The 22677-nt window shown below is 41.4% G+C and overlaps 1 protein-coding gene across 3 annotated transcripts in view; it reads left to right on the top strand.

Moving 5' to 3' along the window:
- UVRAG (UV radiation resistance associated) overlaps positions 1–20627 on the top strand; it is a 332821-nt gene extending 312194 nt beyond the window's left edge. For all 3 annotated transcript variants that reach the window (XM_070383686.1, XM_005902497.2, XM_070383687.1), the window contains one exon: positions 17099–20627. In XM_070383686.1, coding sequence (XP_070239787.1) covers positions 17099–17801 — 703 coding nt within the window. In that variant the 3' untranslated portion in view covers positions 17802–20627. The remainder of the gene's footprint in view (positions 1–17098) is intronic.
- Positions 20628–22677: the final 2050 nt, after the last annotated feature.

The following is a 22677-nucleotide window of genomic DNA, read 5'->3' as shown; positions in this document are numbered from 1 at the left end:
CTTGTTGTGACTGCCAAACAACACAAATTGGAAAAGCAGAATTTCAGCTCAGAGGTTGTCCTCTTGAATAGTTTGGTTAAAAGCCACCACCATGCCACTTAAACATCCCATTTTTCCTCTCTTTTACTACTAACTAGAAAGTGGTCCAGGATTCCATTTGACATGCTCATGCACAGCCAATGCTGAATTACGGTCAGGGAAGCCTGACCACTTCCCTGCCATGCGAGCCACTGTTTGACGGCCGCCACTGAGATGAGATGTTTAGCGCTGAGAGGAAGGGAGTCTGTGCTGTGCTGCTGTGAACAGACTGTGTGAGGGGCTCCTGCATCCAGGCCCTGGGGACAGTCCTCAGTGACATCTCTCCACTGTCTCTCACCCCAGCTGAACCGACCCCTAGACAGGCCCCCCTCATTTCTGACCTCGGTTCTTTTCTCAGACAAGTTCCCACCACCTAGAATTGCCTGCTTTGCTCTCTCCAAACGTTGCTTTCACTTCAAGGTCCAGCTCACATCCTACTTCATTCACTCACTCAGCAGGCAGAGAAGCAGGCCCTCCCCTGGTGCCTTAGGTTCACTCTCCACCAAGCCTTACCCACCAGCTTCTGAGCAGCGATGAGCAGGCACTGAAATTGGAACAAGATGTGATAGACAACAGAAAGTATGAAGTACTGAAGGAAGGTGGAGAAGGTATCTGGAACATTCTTAAGGATGTCATTTACTCCCCAGTGTAAGGTGAGGGGTGTAGGTGAGGCCTGGACAAGCCTTCACTAAGGAGATGGCATTTAGTGGACCTGGGGCATAAGGAGGACTGGGGCATGTGAAGATTACAGGGCAGGCCAGAGTGGGAAGCAGTTGCCCAGTTCTAAGGAGCATATGAAGACTTTGGGTTTGAATAGTAGCTCTACCACTCACTATCTCTGTGGCTTCAGGCAAGTTTAAACTCTCTGCTTAAAAGTATCTGTAAAATGGAAATTATAGTGCCTTCCTGATAAAGTTGATATAAAGATTAAGTACTTAGCATACTTCCTGGCACATAATAGTAACAAATGGTAAGTAGTATTATAACTGTATCATGGGTAAATGAAATCGTAGTTGTCTTTTTTAAAAATTAAATCCATCCTTTATTATAGGTATTTTATCTTTCCTTTAAAATCTACAGTCATAAAAAAATATCTACAGTCATCTCCTTACAAACAGGTATAGAACATGGTTCTTGATCACATTTTTTAATAATGGCTCATGCTTATTTGTACATTAGTGATACAGAATATTCACCATTTCCCTTCTACTTTTCCCCAAGTACTTAATACGACCTTCCTCTGAACTTAAAGGAAAGTACCTCACAATTCTAGTGGCCTACTTACTTTTTTGGTTACTTATTTTCTTAGGTTAACTCTCAGCTATAGTTAGAAGTTATGTACAATGAAAGTTTCTTTTTTGCAGAATTTACCGTGTTTTTATTTAAGTTTATAACAACCCTGTGAAAGAGGCAGGGCAAGGATGATGATCACTATCTTACATATCAGAGTACTTAGAAATATGAAGTGACTTGCCATGATCACATGACAGTAAGTAATGGAACTGGGGCGGCCACACCAGTTGTCTGCCTCCTGGTTGCATGCTCTTTCTGTCATGCCAGGCTGCCTCTTACTAGTTAGTGGTCATTCTTTTCCTTCTCTGCGTTTCCCCAGCCCTCCTCTCTCTCTCTGCCACTGAATTTCTAACACCTATTATTACCTTCCCCAGGGAAGCCCATCAAAGTCAAATCCAGAGTACTAGAAAAATACACTGCAGAATTGGACAGGAAGACACTCTTTGTTGCTTATGATAGGAACCTGGTAAGAGTCATGAAACTTGGTTAGAATTTAGAACTTTAAGACGAAAAGAAACAAAAATGGTGATGTGTTTCAACCCCATTGGTTAAGAAACGAGAAAGCTAAGGGGACAGTGAGCTGGCTTAAAACATGTCTGTCCACCGTGTTTGCCTGCCTTAAATTTCATTTTCTTTCTTTCAGAAAAAGAGATGATAAAAGCAGGTTTTCAGAACCATCTGTCCTGATTTATACATGAAATGTTTTATTCTAAGTTCAATTTTTACTGACTGTAAAGCTTCACAATACAGTGGAAGGAGCACTGGATTTGGGAATCAGAAAATGTACGCTCCAGCTTCAGCTCTGTCATTTAATTTTCATAAATTTTTTGAGTATCAGTTTTTTCAGTGGAGTTAATGGCAGCAGCCCTATTTCCCAAGCATCATTATATGGAACAAATGAGATAATGTCTGTCCAAGTGGTTTATAAACTAAAAAGGACTATACAAAATATCATAAGCATTATTCATACATTCAACAATTCATTAAGGGTCTCCTCTGCATACAGCACTATTCAAAAGACGAAAGAAAATTCAAAAGTGTGAGATTTGCCCTGCTTTTGCTTAGTTGACAGTTGTTTAGTTTATAATCTGAATGAGTAGATAAGACAAATTAAATATTTTGAAGAACAAGACTTACAAAAATACTCTCCTGCATTGTTCAGTCTCACTGTCACGTGGGACTCACAGCCTGAGCCCTGGCTTCAGGGGACTGCGTTCCACGTGATGGTGCTCAACCTCGCACTGACTTCCTTGATGTTGTAGGACCAGGCGTGCCATTTTTATTGAGGCTGCCTCAATTTCCGTGACCTTAGTGATGCTAGAATACTGAGGAGACATATCCTTGGCTACTCTGCAGCTCGCTGGAATACTTCTGATTCCTTCCAGCGTTTAATGATGTGACTTTGGGAGAAGCAACTAGTGGATTTACGTAAGGTCGTATCACTTCATTGGTTAAATCTCTGGATAGTGTTTCTGCTCACCTGTTTCTGATCTAGTTCTCTGTTCTTTTTTATAAATAGAATCAAGTTGAACAGTTTTTTTAGTGAACAAATGATTAAGAAAGTAAGAACTTTGACACATTTTAAGAAAATGGGCTTTTTCAGTCAATTGAAAATAATGAAAATTTTGGAACCCATCTTTCTTTAAAACCAGAGGGTAAAAAAAAAAAAAACAGAGGGTAGTGATATAATAGTTCAGCTTTTAAGCCAAACCATCCACCTGTGAAAATGAGACCCTATCCTGTATTAACGTTTTTTTACGCCTTATTTTTTAAAAGCAGATCTATCTTCTCTCCTTCCCTCCATCATTTGCTCATGCTGAATTCAGAACTAGTCTCTGGCACGTGACCCAAGGGACTTAAAAACCATGTCGTCTAGCTGACTCTGGTTTTTAAATTTAGATCAAATGACATTGTCTTTGAAGTCTCAAGAGTACTACTTAAGGTAGCCATATCAGAGGGGCGTGCCTCTCAAAGTACTCCTTACTGGCTGGCATCCTTAATATGAAAAGTGAAGGCTGGTCAAAAATAAATGAAAAAGAAAGTTTTATTGGAGTTATTTACTCTTAAGACAGCTATTTCAGACGGAACCTTGACAAGTTATCTCATTGCCTCTAGACAGGAATACACAAGGCATATGGGTATCTGTAGTATTTTAAAAGACTTCGGGGGACCAGGCTTCTTCTGTAACTCATTCCAGAATTTAAACACCCTCACTTCAGGAAATTCTTCCCTATATTTAACTTACAGGCCCCCTTCTGCGGTTAACACCCATTTCCGCTTTTCTCTGTCTCCAGTCAGGATGGAGAACAGCTGGCCAACATCCTTTGTGTGCTAACCCTCCGTCAGTGAGAAGTCATTTGGGTATCCCGGGCTGCTTTTCTCACCCTCCAGCAGCCAAGTCTTTGAACCAAATAGAGATTTTTTTTTTTCTGTTTTTATTTGTGCCTTGTTTCTCTCTCATCGTTCTTTTTGATTATCAATGAATAAAATTTGGAAAATGTAAAAATACACAAATGACGGGCAAACAATAGCCCTACAATCCAGGGAGGGAAACCACTGTTAAGTTAGTTTGCTATGTGTTACTTATACAGTTGAGATCATATCATCTATATCAGCACTGAAATATAGTCTGAGCTGCATATACAGAAACTTAAACATTTTCTGGCAGCCACATTGCAAAAAGGTAAAAAGGAATAGGCAAACTAATTTTAATAGTAGTTTTCCTGTAATTCTAAAATACTGATTGGTATGTAATCAGTATTTTTAATTATTAATATTTTACACTCCATTTTTATTCTAAACCATCTAAATCCAGTGTGTATTGTACATTCACAGCACATCTCAAGCCCAGCTACCGCCTTGCAGGTACTCAGTGACGTGTAGCTGCAGTGCTGAAGCACAGTCCTTGCAGCTGTATGTACTGCTGTCGTATCTTAAGCCTATTACCAATGCCATTACCAAATTTTTACATCATTTTAATGGCTGCATAATATTTCATCAATTAGACTTACTATAAGTGAATCTTTAGAAAGTTTTGTTCTTCATAAGTAACCATGGAGTGTGCTCTTTTTACTTCTTTTTTTTTTTCTTTCACATTAACTGAATGTTTCTCAACACATTGCCCAAAAACAACAACAACAAATTATTCCTTTTGGATACAATTAATCAAATCTACTTATTCATAAAACAAATATATTCACTTAGTATCTACTAAGTGCTCTGTACTCCCTTAGATTGGGAAGTGGAGGAGCGGGTTTCAAAAAATAGAAGGCCAGGTCCCTTCCATACACTGTTTACAAGACTTGGCTCCACAGTTGGACTGCACACATACTGTATTTAATTCTGACTTAAATATTCTTCCCTTCATTTCTTACTCTCTCTGCACCTTAATATACACACACAGCCTGGCTGACTGACTGTACCTTACCTTTCAAAGGTAAATCAAAGATAGTCACCTGTGCTGAGTCCTCTAGGTGACTACTGGCTGCCTCTTCTGTCATACAAAATGTATATTGTGTTCAAAGCACTGTGGTGTTCCGGTGATTGGCTAACTCTCTGTCTTCTCGACTAGAGTAGAAACGCTAATGATAGAAACCTTATTTTATGAGCCTCTTTATTCCCAGTGCCTAGCAGATTGCCAGGCAGTGAATGTGGATTTCAGTACTGTCTACTGAAATATGTGTTGAAATAACAAGTGATCATGTTAAGCATCAGTTGGATGGTATAATTACAAGTATTGATCAGGGAGTTCAGAGAGGTCATTTTAAATTGGCATATGGTTGAAGAAGGCTTTAACAAATGAGGCAGGACTTGAACTGGGCTTTGGGAAGATGGTTATGCCTACATGAATGGAGGGGAGATGCCCTGTTGCAGGAAGTCTTGTTTTTTCAGGAGGAATCCTTTAGCATGTATCAGCAGATAAATATCTTTCTAGATCTAAAACACTGTACTAAGTTTCAAGAAGGCTGACAGGGCTTTGCAGAATTAGAAAGTACTGCTGACTGCTTCATGTGATCTTTGAGTATAAGCTGCATTTCAACTCTGGAGATGTTAAAGGTCCATTTTATATGATGCTTGTTCAGTAATCCTTCTGCTAGGGATAACTGCATATATAAGAAGAGGTAACATCATTATAGAAATATCAAATGAGTGTTATTGCAAACCAGGTACCCTCCCAAAGCATTTTGAATGAATTATTTAGTTAACTCATTTAATCCTCACAACAGGTGAGTGAACTAGGGCCCATTTATCCTCTCTCATTACAGATGAAACTGAAGCACAGAGAGGTTTAAATAATTTAAATGTAACACAGCCATCAAGTGGAGGAGCTAAGATTTGATCCCAGAAGAACAGTTTTAGGGCCTCTCCTTTAACCATTACTCTGTACAGCCTCTCTTCTAGCTGTGTTAAGAATAAAATATTTTATACAGAGATCATTTAGTATCTCTGGTTCTAGAACAGGAATCCTGTCATTATAACCTTTCTCTAGTTCTCTTCATTCCTTTCTGACTGCTCCTTATCTCACTCGTGGGCGCCTCTTTTTCTGCCTCATCATGAAAAACAGGAGCACCTCAAGGCTCAGTCCTTGGCCCTCTTTTCTCTGATTTTATTCACCACCCCTGCCCAGTGATCTGATCTGATCTTCAACTACATTTTTTAATTATCACCCACACTGAACTGAAGCACAAGTATAACTCTTTAGCCCAGGTCTCTGTTCTGGTATCAGACCTCTGTTCAGATTGCCTCCTGGACATTTTCATAGCACACCATGTGTGCCCACGTTGTGGTTTTTTTGTTTGTTTTTTTCCCCTGTCTTCCACCAGAACCATTGTAAGCCTCATGGTCTTCCAGGGCTCTGCTTTCAGCAAATCGAATCTCCATCCAGTCTTTCACACTGGCCAGGAAGCTGTTTGATTCTCCCTTTCCTCATAACTCCAACCTTCGCAACCTCTGCTGATTCCCCCTAATGTGCCTCTGTCTGCAGCTACACCTTTCCACTCTGGCCCAAGCCTGCATCATCTCACCTGCACTACTGCACGGCCTGTGCTCGGTCCTCCAGCATCCGCTCCAGACCCCCTCCCGTGTGTTCTCCAGCTTCAGTCAGAGTGTACCTGCCAAAATACAGATCAGTCGATCAGTGTCTCTTCCTCTCCCTACCCACTAGACAGACAACAGACACAGACATACACACCCCTAGCCTAAAACACTTTAATGACTTGAAGAGAAAATTCTAAACATGGCCTCTGGGTTTCTGCATAGTCTACTCTAGACCACATTTTCCTCTTCAGCTTTATCTTCTACCAGGCTGCTGTTCACTTGATGACTTTTTGGGTCCTCACACATTGTTGTCTTTCTTGATGTAGGTAGGGTCTTGACATATCCTTTTCCTTTTGCCTGGATGCTCTCACCTACACACCCACTCTTCACCTGGTGAAGAAGTCTAGTCCTTCAGATCTTGGCCTTGGCTGGGTCAGTTCTGTTATAAGCTCTCTCAACCCCTGATCACTCCTGCACAGCATGTGTCAGAGGTGGTCATTTTATGTCTGTAATTTTTACATTAATGTCTGTCCACTCCCACTCTGATAAAAGCTCCACAAAAGCAGGAGCCATGGCTTTTTTCAACCACTGTTGTATCCCCAAGTACACAGTGCCTGGTGTATAGTAGACACTCACCATGTATTTGAATGAGGGAGTAAATAATGTGTTGCTATGTTCTGTTTATACTGCACCTCTTATAGTAATACAGAGGGCTACAAGAGAGAAGCTTCCCAAGACATTATCCCTGGAGTCCCACAGTCTCTAAGCAGCATTCAGTGACAGCTGTCATTCAAGCATTTCTTCCAAAGGCCTTCAGCATCTCTGGATATGGTGGCAAAGCTATCCATTTTTCTTTTAAAATAACAAACAACTGAAGTTGTTTCTTTTCATGGTTCAATTCATGTCAGAGCTTATTAGAAATGAGATGGTGGTTCAGCTTTGTGGCATCTTTCAAAAGACTTAACTTCACAGATTCTGTCGTTGGTCTCTGGAGTCTAATGCTTCCTTTAGCGCTCTGTCTCTGCAAGTCTACTTTGTAAATTCTGACCAAGGTTTTAGTTGGTCAGGTTCTTCCTGTGACTGGTCTGTGACATCGCTATTACTCTGGTTTCCCTGGCAAAGGTAGATTTTTTTTTTTTTTTAAGTTTTCAGCACAAACACCTTATCACTCTCCCACATTTCAAGTGCAATCTAGACACTCCGACAGTTAGCCAGGTAACCTTCCTGGCATCTCTGTTTCTACAGACCATGTTACAGCCTCATAATGTTTGTTGCCTTGCCTGTGATTTCAATACGTTATTTGTGTGATGATTTCTTAGAAGTGAAAGCTGATGGGTGCAGTGGTTGACCTCTCAGCTCCTGGGACCATCTGTCTCTCTGGAGGATCACTGTTTATTCCCTGACCCCAAGGAACTCAGCCTTGAGACCAAGCTGGCCTCCAGGTGGGCTCCGGGCCGTGGGCACCCCTTCAGCCTCTGTTCATAGCCTGTGCTGGGACCTCTGTTTCCCAGCTGGGCCTTGTTGCCCAGGACCACGGAGCTGCTCACATCACAGAGCCTGGGAAATGGGTTTTTTTCAGCTTGCTTGGTTTTATCCTTTGCTGATGGAACTTTCTCTTTCACAAACTCATCTCCCCATCACAACTCCGTTTAAATAAAATCTAAAGGCTCCCTTGTTCAGTTATTCCTTTTTAAACCTCTGTTTTTATTTAGTCAGACTCTGGCAGGAAGCCTTCTAAGCTGAGCCCAGGGGAAAAGTGACCATTGGCACAGATTTTAGCCTGTGCTCTGGCCCAAGATTGTTTCTATTTTTATTTTGTTTCTTGTTTTTGTTAACATCCAGGGCAAAGATTAAGCACTTTCACTTATCTGTAATGGTGAGAGGCCTTCAGATTGCTTGCCTGTGGCCAAGAGTTTACATGCTTAAAACTATTAACCTCCAGTGACCTCCTGGGAGATAAGATCTAGCTGATCAATTTGGCTTTTCCAAAAGGAGGCTCTGTGCTTCTACTTGATCTGAGATAGAAAAAGAAGAAAGATAAATCCCAGCCTTTGCTGGATTTTGAAAAAGGTTAGTAGCCTAATTTATGGAGGTTTTTTTTTTTAAACTAACTTTATGTCATAATTTCTCAGCTGCCAAAAGACGTAATTCTACCTTAGCTTCGCCTTGGCAACCTGCTTTTGGCACTCTGTGCAGCCCTGTCGTTGCTCTGCATTATTTAAGCAGTAATCTTTAAGAAGGTGAGAAACTATTATTGCTTTTTAGCACAGTTGACATGCTGTTGGCACAGAGGAGTACCTAGAGCTTCAAACATTTCTAATGGCTGTAAACCAACTTAAACACCTCCATGGAGAGGTCTCACTGCCATGAGGTCATAGCTTGCTACAAGGGGGAGAAAGAAGAAGATCAAATGTTATTTAAAAGTGTGGGGTTTTTTCCTTCTTTTTAAGTATTCTTATTCCACCGAGTTGTAGCTGTAGATTTTGGCCAGGTTCCAGACAATCAAGATTTAGCGTTTTGACCAGCTGTGATCTAGTAATGTTCCTCAGAGGAAACATTTTGTAGGAGGGAAAGACACATATTTGAGTCTGTGAATTGTACTCCTTCCTAATACTTTACAGTGTGAGATCTGGTTGTAGACAGATAAAACAAGCACAAGCGAATCTGAGAGAGAACAGAGAAAAAAACTTTTCAGAGAGCTAAAAATTCCCCCCAGCTTCAAGAATGCTCTTGAGGTGGAAAATCTTTACATTCTTTTCTTTATTTCATTTTTCACTGAGTCTCCACATTTATAACAGTTCATGGTAAAATGTGTGTTCATAATAGATACTTAGAATGCATTACAACTCTTATGACAGCGTAACAAGTCTTAGGAAGTAAAAATGCCCCACAAACTTAATGCAGGCAAGAAGAGAAGGAAAAGTTATCAAACCACTTGACCTAAAAACATTATTCTGATTCTCACTGGCTCCCTCATATAGAAGTGGAGAGTGTTTTGGTGGCAAGTCCTATGGATTGGGAAAGAGAAGAAAATTAGCATTTATTTAGTCAGACACCCTCTGTTAAAACACAGTTAAGACTTTCCTGGTGTCATGGTGGATAGAAATTCACCTGCCAGCGCAGGGGACAAGGGTCTGGGAGGATCCCACATGCGCGGAGCAGCTAAGCCCGTGCACAACTGCTGAGCCCACGAACTCTAGGGCCCACGTGCCCTGGAGCCTGTGCTGCACAATGAGAGAAGCCACTGCAGTGAGAAGCCCATGCCCCTAAACAAGCAGCCCCTCTCCCCACAGCTAGAGGCAGCTCACGCAGAAAGCAGCAAAGACCCAGCGTGGCCGAAAAAAGAAAACCAGTTAGTTTCTTTGTGATCTTGGGCAGGTTACCTAACCTCTGTGCCTAAGTTTCTTCATCTGCAAAATGAGGGTGATTTTCTTAATACATCATAGGGATGAGAGGATTAAATGAGACCATGTATAAAGCTGTTAATAGATACTTCATATAAAATATCAGTTGCTATTGTTTTATTATTAATAATTTATGGAGTACCTACTCATTGTACTAAGAATTTTACTTGTAGATCCCATTTAATCCTAACTGCAACAGCTGTTAGATGGATATACCCACTTTACAGGAGATGAAACATAGATTCAGTGCTTCACCAGGCTCACGTATTTCATATAATGGCAGAGCTACGTGTAAGGGTCTGGAATATTATATACAGGAGATGTGGAAGTAGGAACACATTTTGGACCAATGCTTCCGTACCTGTTCTCCCCTCTCTCAGTCCCTTTTCTGTAAAAAGAGGCCATAGTTTCAGGCAGTAAAACCCACAGAAAAGGAAGAGGGAGCAAGAGTGCTGGGGCAGGGGTAGTGGAGTCCACTGGGCTGGTTCTGCTGCTCCCAGATTAGCTTCATGGCGAGGTGTGTGTATAATGGTTATAGAAGTGCTGAACAGAGTCCTCCTCATTTAGCTTGGGGAAGCAGAGAAATTCTCTTATAAAAATTCCCTTTCCCTGAACCTGTATTCTTACAGAAAAATGACACATCAGAGGTTTGGGGACAATAAGAATGTGGCTCCAAGGATCCTGGGGGGCTCTTGTAGTCCCGCAGCATTTGGTAGAGCGTGTAAATAGAGGCACTTGAGCATTTCCACTAGATTCAAAGCCTTCCCCACCACATGTCCTCAGGAAAAAGCTGGAGTGAAGTTTCACCCCGAGCAGGATAAACCTTTGATTTAGTACGTTCTCCCCCACTCTTTTATACTTGCCTGACTCCTTATATTCGTGCAGGCAGCTCTCCCTGATGTGCAGGAGTGGAGACGTGGGTGTGTGGGAGGAGTTCTGAGTTTGTTCCTACTTTAAACAGTATTTTGTATAGAAGAAAACAGTAGAAGGAAGAAGATCTAGGTTCTGGTCTTTCCTCTGCTACTTGTTACCCTGTGTTTCTGTCTAAGATGTTAATGTCTTTGAGTCTCAGTTATCTCTTCTGTGGGCCTCAGACGACAAAGAATCCACCTACAATGCAGGAGACCTGGGTTTGATCCCTGGGTTGGGAAGATTCTTGGAGAAGAGAATGGCTACCCACTCCAGTAGGCTTGCCTGGAGAATTCCATGGACAGAGGAGCTGGGCTACTGTCCATGGGGTCACAAAGAGTCAGACACGACTGGGCAACTAAGTTTTTTTTTTTTAACCTCTTCTGTAAAATGAGGCTAATACTTTTGGAATCCAGAGCCTAGGGAAGCAAATAATAATAACAGAAACCACAATTACAGCTACTACTGTCATTGGTATATATGGCAGGCATCCTCCCAAGGGTTCAGAGAAGGCAATGGCACCCCACTCCAGTACTTTTGCCTAGAAAATCCCATGGACGGAGGAGCCTGGTAGGCTGCAGTCCATGGGGTCGCTAAGAGTCGGACACGACTGAGCGACTTCACTTTCACTTTTCACTTTCATGCATTGGAGAAGGAAATGGCAACCCACTACAGTGTTCTTGCCTGGAGAATCCCAGGGACGGGGGAACCTGGTGGGCTGCCGTCTATGGGGTCGCACAGAGTCGGACACGACTGAAGCGACTTAGCAGCAGCAGCAGCTGCCAAGGGTTTGAAGTGTGTTATTTAATCCTTACCACAGTCCAATAATCTATTTTAAAAAGAAGAAAACTAGAACAGAGAGACGATAACTGCCTATAGTCATATAACTAATAAGTGGTGAATTCAGCCTTAATTTATAGCTCCAAATAAACAGGATCAATCATGGTTGCCGATCCAGACATTTGAGCATCCCTTCTCATCACCACTACTATCTCCAGATAGCTCTGGATATAGCTGAAGAGTTAACAAAAGTAACTGCAATAAAGACAGAATGAAAAAGAAATTAATGACCTTAATTTAGAGACATCAGAGAAGACTTGATCCAAAGAAGCCAAATTTAAACCAGACTGTCCTCCTTGACCTCTAAACTCTGAACTACTTGGCTTCTCCCTCGCATGCTATTGTCAGGGATCCTAAGATATCCTTTTGTGCTTGTAGCAGAAAAGAGTATTATTATTTAACAGTCCCTGATATGATTCAGTTATTCAGTCTATGTCTTGTTTCACTAAACTGTGGCCTAGAAAGTTTGTAATTACAGTATCTTTGGGTGGTTGTTTTTAAATACATTCCTTTAAATTATAGCGTTAAACCCCAAATGTCATGTTTCCAGTTTGGACCTAAGCCAAGCTGAAGGAGACATCCATTCAAAGCAAACGGTGATAAGGAGACTCTGCAGTGAACTTGGAGGACTCTGTCCAATTGCTAGACCTCAGGCTTTATGTCCCCAAATCTAGTGCTTTAGAACAAGGAACCTGTGGCTGGAGTGGTGGGTAAAGAAATGCCATATTTTCTGCTGCAACTGCTCCTCCCCAGAACACTCAGGTTTACTTTAGTTGTTTCCAGAAGTAGAAATTATTTATGTTGTTCATCACAATTTAAATAATGTAATAATTTCATTTGATAAGTAAGTTGTCAATTGCCTTTAAAAATTGGTCTTAAAAACTAGTAAATCTAAGGATTTCAACTTCTTTTTCCATCTTGATAAAGTAATTATGAAGCCAGACTCTAATCAGACAAAAAGAATCTTGAAAGCTTTTGGGCATTTGCCTTTTTAATTGCTGCCTTTCTCTTTTTAGGCAACAGTAGAGGTAAAATGTTCCTTTTTTTATGGTAAGAATTTAGTTAATACCAAAACATGTAATGAAGATTCCTTCTAGAAACCTTCTATTAAATATGAAAATTTTAAAAATTATTTTATTAGAAACCTATGCATTGTATTTTTATACAGAAATACAAGTTTAATATAAAATTTTAGAAATATCTCAAATCCACAAACATAAGGAAATGGTTAAGTAACTTTTGATAATTTCATTTAATGGAGTAGCCACTTAGAATTGTTTACCAAGAGGTTTTAATAACTTCCAACAACAGGATACAGAAGTGTGTGTATGTATATATATATATTTTTATATATATGTACATATATTGCAAACACACCTTTCATTTTGTTGTTTGATTGGTTTTGTGTCTTTTTTAAATTAAACACATATATAAAATCAAAGTCTACAAGGAAAATATCCAAATAGTGGTTATTTGATGGCCAATAGGTTTACTGATTTTTAGTTTTTAATATGGTTTATATTTTTAGTTGTCCAGGGAGAATAAATTATTATAATAATTTAAAATGCATGTGTGTTTGTATATATTTTAATACAGTCATTCAATACTTGAGCTATTTTAAGCTCAGCTATCTTAAAAATTTGGAACATTGCTAAGATCCTGGAAGTAATAAAAAAATTAATTCTGAGCAGGCAAAACTAATGTTACAAAACTCATATAATTATGTGTATTGTACCCAGGATATCTGCTGGTCCATCTCTCAAATCCTATTTATTCTTGCTTTGCACACAGTTCTCAAGACAGCTACTTTATAAGAACACAACAAATAAGACACAAATAGAAGACAGGCAAACACAGTTCAAGACAGCTACTTTATAAGAACACAACAAATAAGACACAAACGTCAAAAAAAGGAGAAGCCCTTGCAGGCAAAAACACTGACTTGACCGCACGTAACAGCCTGACAGTGAGAGAGGACGTACAAAAGCCTGATGCAGACTTCAGACTCAGAAACACACCCCTGGAAGGCCTATAGTCGCTATAGTCATAGTCAGTAAGATGTGCTCATATTGATGGCCCACAGTTATCAAGAAAATACCTTTTTAAATTGATAAATAAATAGCTACATGTATATGTATAACTGAATCACTTTACTATACACCTGAAACTATCACATTGTTAATCAACTATATTCCAAGATAACAAGTTTTAAAAAGTTTTTTTAATTAAAAATTATATATCTTTTTTGTTCAACTTACTCTTTTTAAGATCATAAGAAAGACTAGTAAAAATTTTTGAAAAGTTTCATGGCACATAGCTACAAATGGGGGGAAAAAAGTGTGTGATTGTTAGGGTAAACATTAGACCTGTAGACTTCCTTATTTGTCTAATACCTCATCTTCTTACCGTTCTTAAGAGGGAATGTTTTATTGTTACTTGGGTTTTCTAAATTGTATTTGATACTGTCTTTACCTCAGTTCTCATAAAAATTCAGAGAAACTGGAAAAGATCCCAGAATCAGGATGTCAGCAAATGCCAAAGTCTCCATCTAGCAAAGCCTTTGAATCCATGTATCAAAATAGGAGTAACATCAATAAGGACCTACGGTACAGCACAGGCAACTCTACTCAGTATTCTGTAACAATCTATATAGGAAAAGAATCTGAAAAAGAATGGATAGATGCGTATGTACAACTGAACCACTTTGCTGTAACCTGAAACTAACACAACATTGTCAATTATATTCCAATATAAAATTAAAAATTAAAAAAAAAAAGAGTAACAGCCCAGAGCTTAGCTATAGGTTGGGTGGGTTAAATGGGAAAGCCTGTGTATAATGGCATTCAGCTTGATATCTGGCATATCAGATATTGCTGCTACTGCTAAGTCACTTCAGTCGTGTCCGATTCTGTGCAATCCCATACACGGCAGCCTACTAGGCTCCCCGTCCCTGGGATTCTCCAGGCAAGAACACTGGAGTGGGTTGCCGTTTCCTTCTCCAATGCATGAAAGTAAAAAGTGAAAATGAAGTCGCTCAGTCGTGTCCGACTCTTCACGACCCCATGGACTGTAGCCCGCCAGGCTCCTCCATCCATGGGATTTTCCAGGCAAGAGTACTGGAGTGGGGTGCCATTGCCTTCTCCAATATCAGACGTTGGTTCTTAGCAAATGTTAGTCAAATTTGAATATGATTTTCCCACATGAGATGCAAATGACTGTGAGGGCTCTGGAGTCAGATGTGGGTTCTGCAACCTTGAAGAAATCACATAACCTCCTACCTGCCTACCTTTTTCACAGGGCAGATATGAGAATTCAGCATTTTGGATGCTCAAGAAAAGGGTAGTTCCCTGCTCACTGTAACTGGGGGAGGGATTGGGGGGGTTCATACTTTTATTACTTTTTTGTCATGCAAAGTTGAGAGCTTTCGAGGCAAAGATGACTATAAAAACCCCTTTGTTGTTGTGTCTTAAGCACTGCTTGTTCCTCATGCCCTTTTATCAGCCCACCTGGAGCCCAGCTGAGAGAAGCAGAGCAGGGTCCCCCCGGGAGGGAGGGCGGATGGTGGCAGGAGGGTGTCGAGTCATTCAGCCTCCATAGCCGTGAGTAGTTTAAGCACCTGGCCTGGGGTCTCATACCAGCCACGTCACCTTCAGTGTTCTGGGCAGGCTCACCTGGTGCTTCTCTCCCTTCCTGGGTGCGGTGGCAACTGAAAGTGTGGCCCTTCTGCCCAGAATAGACTTGTCTTTGGGTGGTGCTGATGCTGTTTTGGTTTGATTACCTAGGCCCCCTGCAAAATCATGTAGAGAGGGGTACTGTCAGCAAGTAGCAGAGCGAAAACAACAAGGTTGGCAAAAATGTGCAGCTTTACCCCATTACTGTGAGTTTTGACAACATATTAACTGAAAACCTAGATTAAGGCCAACAGGTTTTGCTCTGTTTCGTTTTTCTTGAGAACTAAAAACAGTAATTTACTGTCTACTTGCCTGGTTCTATATGTGCCCCAGTGAGCACCCCTAATTATGAAATCACTCTTGGCACCAACACTTATAACCAAGCAAGGGAGTCTGGTGGGTGCATAGATTAGAAGAACCTTGTGGTTGCCTTTTCTCAAGATGAATAACCTTTGCTTAGACCACAGCGATAAGCCAGCATCAGAAAAAATCTGAGCAGAGAGGGAGCAGGGAGCTGGCTTACGGGTTTGTGGCCATGGATACAGGTAGAAGGAACCCTAGATCCTTTCTTCTTTTGCAGGGCACTTTTCATGTCTGTAATTTGAAAATATAATAGAGTATGTACGGTGTATATATGCAGGCGTCTTTCTTCCCTAAGATTGGAAGCTCCTCAGAGGCAGGGCCTGCTCTGTTTCCTCTCCCCAAGGCCTGGCCTGGCACATGAAGTAGCTACTTGTTGGATGAGTGCAGTTTCAAGTCTAACCTCTGCTCCTGCCTGGTAGCTGCCTTTTTTGTGAGCCATTTCTCTGTGTGTTTCCTCTTCTGAAGAACACATGTCACATGGACCTTGTGTTCATACCTCCCTCTGTCTCTGAACCTAGTTTGTTCATACAGCTGTATTGAAGCTGATAGCTTCAGCCAAGCATGATGTCTGGAACTGTGATCAGTACTCCCGGGACGGCTTCACCAGCCCAGGATATAAAATGACCATCATTTCCAGAGTCTGGATACTCTTATTTCCATTAACTAATTATTATTTATTATTTCAGATTTAGAGTAATAATGTATACCCTGCTTTCTTGACAGGGTTTTGTGAGGACCAAGTGAAATGATGGATATGAAATTACTTCAGAAACTATGCTTTGTACAGCCAAACAATGATTATTATTGCTGGCCCAAATGTGTCTTCCTGAGAAAACTCAAGTTTGAAGGAAGATGAAGACCAAGGATTACAAAATGTGTCCTACTACCATTATACAGGAGAGGTCATCTCCCAAGTTGATTTTTCACGAAACGCACACACACACCTCCTTGGGCCTCTCTCTGCCGGCTGTCTAACATGAGCAGTTAGCATTCGGGTCTTGCAAAAGCTATGGACCACTGAGTTATGGGCCATGGGTTTTAGTCCAGCCTTGCCCCTGCCTCGCTGAGGTTATCATGCACAAGTCTTTGAGGTTCTCTGCCAAATGACAGTATCTGTTTTATGAAGGTAAAATAAGACTTGAATATTAGAAACAAGAATATTGGTAGCCCTACAGACATATGAATTTGATCACATCCTCATATGTTTTCCTTTCCAGATCCAATCCCTCCAGTTGCCTCGACTCCTCCCCATATGACATGGCCTCTACCTTGGGCACTCCCCTCTGCATATATTTTAGTATGTCTTGTATCCTTCTTAAAGGAAGTTCCCAATGCTAAACTTATAATACTTTTTGTATCTTGCATTTGGACAATTACTACTAAGATTTGAGTATTATCAATTTGTATTTTCTCAAACTTGAATATATTATTTCCTGTCTCTTGATCCAGAAGGTTTAAGCTAAGTTCTGAAGTTGAAGGTAACTTCTCATTTTTGTCTTCTAGTGACAGACATCACACCTCCAGTGCAATCCCTGTTCCAAAGAGACAAAGCTCCATATTTGGGGGTGCAGATGTAGGCTTCTCTGGGGGGATCCCTTCACCAGACAAAGGATACCGGAAACGGGCCAGCTCAGAGAATGAGAGACTCCAGTACAAAACCCCTCCCCCCAGTTACAACTCTGCACTAGTCCAGCCTGTGACCCCTGTGCCCTCCACGGGAGAATCTGACAGAAAGACAGCATCTCTGTCTTCCTCCTTGGACACCTCCTTGGACCTCTCCAAAGAAAACAAGAAAAAAGGGGTAGATCTGGGCGACAGCTTAAATGGAAGCCACATGAGTGTGAACACTAGCCAGGAGCAGGGACAAGCACTCTCGGGGCCTCCGGCCACAATCAACGGCACCCTCCTGCCTGGTGAGCAGGCCAGCTCGTCTGGCGCCCAGCTCCCCGGGAGCTTCCACCCAGTCTCGGAAGCCGAGCTCTGCTGCACCGTGGAACAGGCAGAAGAGATCATCGGAATGGAAGCCACAGGCTTCACCTCAGGCGATCAGCTGGAAGCATTTAACTGCATCCCCGTGGACAGTGCTGTGGCAGTGGAGTGTGATGAACAAGTTCTGGGAGAATTTGAAGAGTTCTCCCGAAGGATCTATGCACTGAACGAAAACGTATCCAGTTTCCGCAGGCCACGCAGGAGTTCTGATAAGTGAAGTGAGCAGACAGATGGTAGGACCAGGATGGAGTCACTGCTTGAAATGAGGATAAAGCTGCACTGGTTACCTTTTGTAGTAATTATGACACAATGAATATTAATGGAGGATATTCCTCAGAAAAATAGACTTTGTGAATCAAGGAGGGACTCAGGATCATTGTGTATCAATGGGCCAGACAAAGTTAGATTTTGCTTGCAAGATTTTGCTTTTCAGGCCTGACAATTGTTTTAAGGCAAAAGTCACTCTCTAGCTTGAGTCACCTTATAGGCATTTGTCTGCTTTTTTATTTACACTTATACGTTATCCTCAGAGGGAAGATGATAATATATAAATAATATAATGAACTCGCCTTTAGATTCTCACAGCATTTGCCCTCACCATAGTTTATGAAACTTTTGGGAAAATTGAATATTCAGTGAAAGGTCTCCACCATTGACTGAAGGGTCTCTGGCCATCCGTTAGGTTGATGTGTAAGCAGCACAGTGGTCTCCGATACAGAGGCCCGTCGGCCTCTGCTCCCAGGCTCGTCAACCCAGCTGTTACACCACTGGTGCAGAAGATGCCTTGTGCATCCTGACCACAGGACATCACATTCGCTGGTTCTTTAATGCAGTTGCCATGACCTCCCACCTCTTTCAGCCAGCCATACCCTTGAAGCAGCCCTCAGATTATATGAAAAACCTCACCTCTGGAGGATTCCAGGAGACCCTCAAGAACCCTCCCCTCCAAGGTTACTATAGTCAGACAGCATCAAGTTCCCTCTGGGGGCCAAAGTTTTTATGTGGGCAGATGCTGTTGTCAAAAACTGGGTGTGCTTTCTGGCAATGCACTCACCGTGTAGAAATCCCTATATGTAATTCCCATGTTAATTTATTAAATTTCAGTTGGAGAGGAGGCATTGTGTATGATGAAATATACATAGGGAGTCAGGCTGTCCAGTGTGCAAACTGTGAGGCAGTTGATGTTGCTGGATTCAGAGACTAGATGAGGCATAGAATACTATTGGTATGTGTGCAATTGCATAAATATTAAATTATGTTTTTGAAGTCCATTTTCATTCCTGGAGCTCAGATTTCATTTGCTGTTGCTGTATACTTTATTTACCCAAGGACATCGCCTCAGGGTTGCAAGCTCTTTAAGGAGATTTTATGCTTATATCCATGTATTATATAGAAGAATAAAAATTGAGTTTACTTCACTCAACCTGATTTTTTTTCCCAGCTTTGAAATTCCTCTTGAACCTATATTTCCATATGTTACATCATGACAGGACTAGCCTGAGCAAAACCTGTGGCTGTATCTAAGCTAATGTTGTTGACTTCATTTGAGTTTACGTATTGTATATAGCAACACGCCATCACAGGTGTACTCTGTAATAGCTCATTCGTCCTGCATAACAACTTAACTCATAGGTTCATAATCATTGTCATACTTCGTCCAAGCATTCCTGGGCTCAATTTTAATATATAGCTACATTGTTAAATGGAATAGTTCATGTTGTTATTTTTTTCATGTAAAGAACTCACAGAATCATTGCATGACAGACAGACCCAACTTGCAAGCAATTAAAAGCTTTAACTGGATCTGAAGAAATCCATCTTATTTCTCATAAATAGGTGGAACTACTCCAAACCTGGAGCAGAAGCCATCTGTAGAGTCAAGGCTTCCTTGACAGTGTACTGTCTTTCATTTTAGAGTAAGGGTGGAGCTAGACATGGTCTTAGATGTACATCCGACTGGGCTGTGGGTCCTCCAGTGAAGCAACATCTACCTCCCAAGCCCAAAAGAAAGGCTTTGAAGGACTGTATTAGTAGTGAACAATGGAAGGTGAATCACATGTGATTTGTGGTTCCTCAGATACGGGAGAGACCTTTAAACTCCATGCCAAACTCGAAGACAAGGTACATTCGATGTAGGCCCTGCAGCCGGACCACATATAGGAGCACCCATGTTTTACAGCGTTGATCTCAGGTTCCACAAAACCACGTAGAGCCTGGAGCTCTGGGATTTTGTCAGTCAGTCTCTCAGTCTCCCATTTATGGACTCCCTGATTCTGGGGTCCACAGCTTTTCGCCCCCACAGCATGGAACCCCACCATTGACTGTGATCAGGTAGCCCAGAACTGACGGCTAGTTCCCTGCACACTTTCCTGACCCACACTGTGTCCAGTGATGTTACGCCTCAGAACACCACTTGTAGGTTTGGGTTTGTTTAGATTTTGGATTTTCATTGAGTTTGTTTGATGTCTGCAGTTTTCACCGTACTTGGATATATGTAAATCCTACAGCATTACATTCTCCAGGAATAAATCTCTGACATTTCCCAAGGCTGCAGACTTCATTTTGCCTCTGTTTAAAGTGGCCAAGGCCAAAATATGGGATGAAGTTATTATCTCCTACTAATCTTTGTAATTATTCTTGTAAACCACTAAAAAAACAAAATTGCTTTGAGAATATAAGTTGAAAACTGTCCTGTCCATTTCTGAACTGCTAAGGGCCCTTTCAGTTTTCATGTAGCCAAAACACTCTTAACAGCCAGCAAATGTTATCAGATGAATATTTGCTTGTGTTTTCTCTCTCTACTTCCCCTTACCCACTTCAAAAATTCCAGAGATTTTTTCCCCCCAGAATATTAGTTTTGGAAGATTGTATCCAACTATATTTTTTTAGCAGTTCTAATGGTGCCCATTTATCCTGACCTAACTGGTTATTTAAATAATTTTTTAAACCACCACCAATAATAAATGGCATGTGAAACTGATCTGTTGGTAATTGGAAGAAAAGTCAGCATCTGTATTTATAAAATAAAATTGATTAGTATTTATTTTGAGAGTAAAAGTGTATGTTATTTCCCTGTGATGTTTGAGTCCTGTCTTCTTCATTGTTTTGAATTTCATACTGAAGCGGAGTTAACTATGAAAACCTCATTCTTAAACAGTCTGCCAGCCATTCCACATTTACTGAGCTAGCCCCCCTTCCACTTTGAAAGGGACTGGACTAAACAAGTTTATATGAAAATTAATCCACTTTGACCCCTGCCCCAGTCTCCAGTTGGGAGTACGGCAAGGAAGAGTGGCATAGGTATATTAACAGTTAAGTACAATTGAGTGCGATAAGTTCTGTGATGGAGAGCTGTCTAGCCCTGCCACAGAATTCAGAGGAAGTTATTATGACTCAAGGATTAAGAAAGGGTCATGAAGTTAATACAGATGAAAGATGTATGAGACTTCACATTACGGATGGAGGGAACAGCATCGGCAGAGGCCCAGAGGCAGGGCAGGGCCGCATGCGTATTTGCAGAACTGCAAGGAGTTTGCTGTGCTTGGGCCCTGAATGGATGTGAGGAAAGGTAAGAGGAGAAATTGAATTGCAGGCCCATGGAGGAAGGACTTAGGATAAAAGGTGAAGAGATTTGGATGCATGCTATGGACAACTGACCAGTAACCTTTCCAGCCTACAACAGAAGAGTAACTTGTTTAGTTGTGAATTATAACTAGCAGCCAAGTTGAAGCTGGACTTGAGTGATACTCTTCTTAATCTTCTGTACCATTTTGTTTTGGGAAAAAAAAAAACTCTGTGTCTGAAAAAGAAGTTCATCCTTGTGTTCCTAATGGTTTTGGGGTAAGGAGTGAATAATGAACTGGATTTTTACTATATGGTACAAAGGGCAGCCAGCGTCTATTCTTTAAAAGCTAGATTCTGAATGCCCCAACTCAGCCACTTTGACGTTACGACCCTGGTCAAGTCACTGAACTAAGGACTCCTCAGTTCTTGATCTGTAAGGAATTGACGAGAACGCTGCCCTTGCCATTACGTTTGTATAGGACCTACACCATCAGTGTTGGTTCCTTTTTGTCCTGTGGGAGACCACCGCCTCGTGACAGAAAGGATACCTGAGACTTCTTATCACCATTTCCTGTTCTAGCACTTGAGCCCGGCCATTTCTCTGAATCTGGCTCTTAATCTGTCACGTGAGGATGATACCTCACACCAGTCAGAACGGCCGTCATCAAAAAGTCTGCAAATATAAATGCTAGAGAGGGGGTGGAGAAAGGGGACCCTGCTACACTGTTGGTGGGGAGATAAATTGGTACAGCCACTATGGAGAACAGCATGGAGGGTCCTTAAAAAACTAAAAACAGAGTTATGATGATCCACCAGTCCCACTTCTGGACATTTATCTGAGAAAACCATAATTCGAAAAGAGTCATGCACCCAGATGTTCATAGCAGCTCTATATACAATAGCCAAGACACACGGACGCAACCTAAATGTCCATCGACAAGATGTGTGTATGTGAATATTAGTCATGAAAAAGGGCATTTGCAGCAACATGAATGGACCTAGAGATTATCATACTAAGTGAAGTAAGTTAGAAAAAGACAAGCATCATATGATATAACTTATATGTAGAATCTAAAAAAATGACCCAAATGAGCTTATCTGTGTCAGAGTCACAGATGGAGAAAACACAGCTGCCAGGGTGTATAGGAGTGGGGAGGGGTAAATTGGGAGATTGGGATTGACATACACACTATTTTGTGACCCCATGGACTGTAGCCCGCCAGGCTCCTCTGTCCATGGGATTTACCAGGCAAGAGTACTGGAGTAGGTTACCATTTCCTTCTCCAGGGGATCTTCCTGACCAAGGGATCGAACCCATGTCTCCTGTCTTCTGCATTGCAGGCAGATTTTCTGCCCACTGAGCCATCAGGGAAGCCCATATATAACTAATAAGGACCTATAGTATAGTACAGGGAACTCTACTCAATAACTCTGTAAAGGCCCATCTAGGAAAATAAAGAATGGATGTAGGAATAACTGATTCGCTTTGCTGTGCACCTAAAACTCATACAGCACTGTAAATCAAATAT

The sequence above is a fragment of the Bos mutus genome, chromosome 15 (genome assembly GCF_027580195.1).
Source record: "Bos mutus isolate GX-2022 chromosome 15, NWIPB_WYAK_1.1, whole genome shotgun sequence".
Taxonomy (NCBI): Eukaryota; Metazoa; Chordata; class Mammalia; order Artiodactyla; family Bovidae; genus Bos; species Bos mutus.
This window is presented reverse-complemented; position numbering and strand designations above follow the sequence as displayed.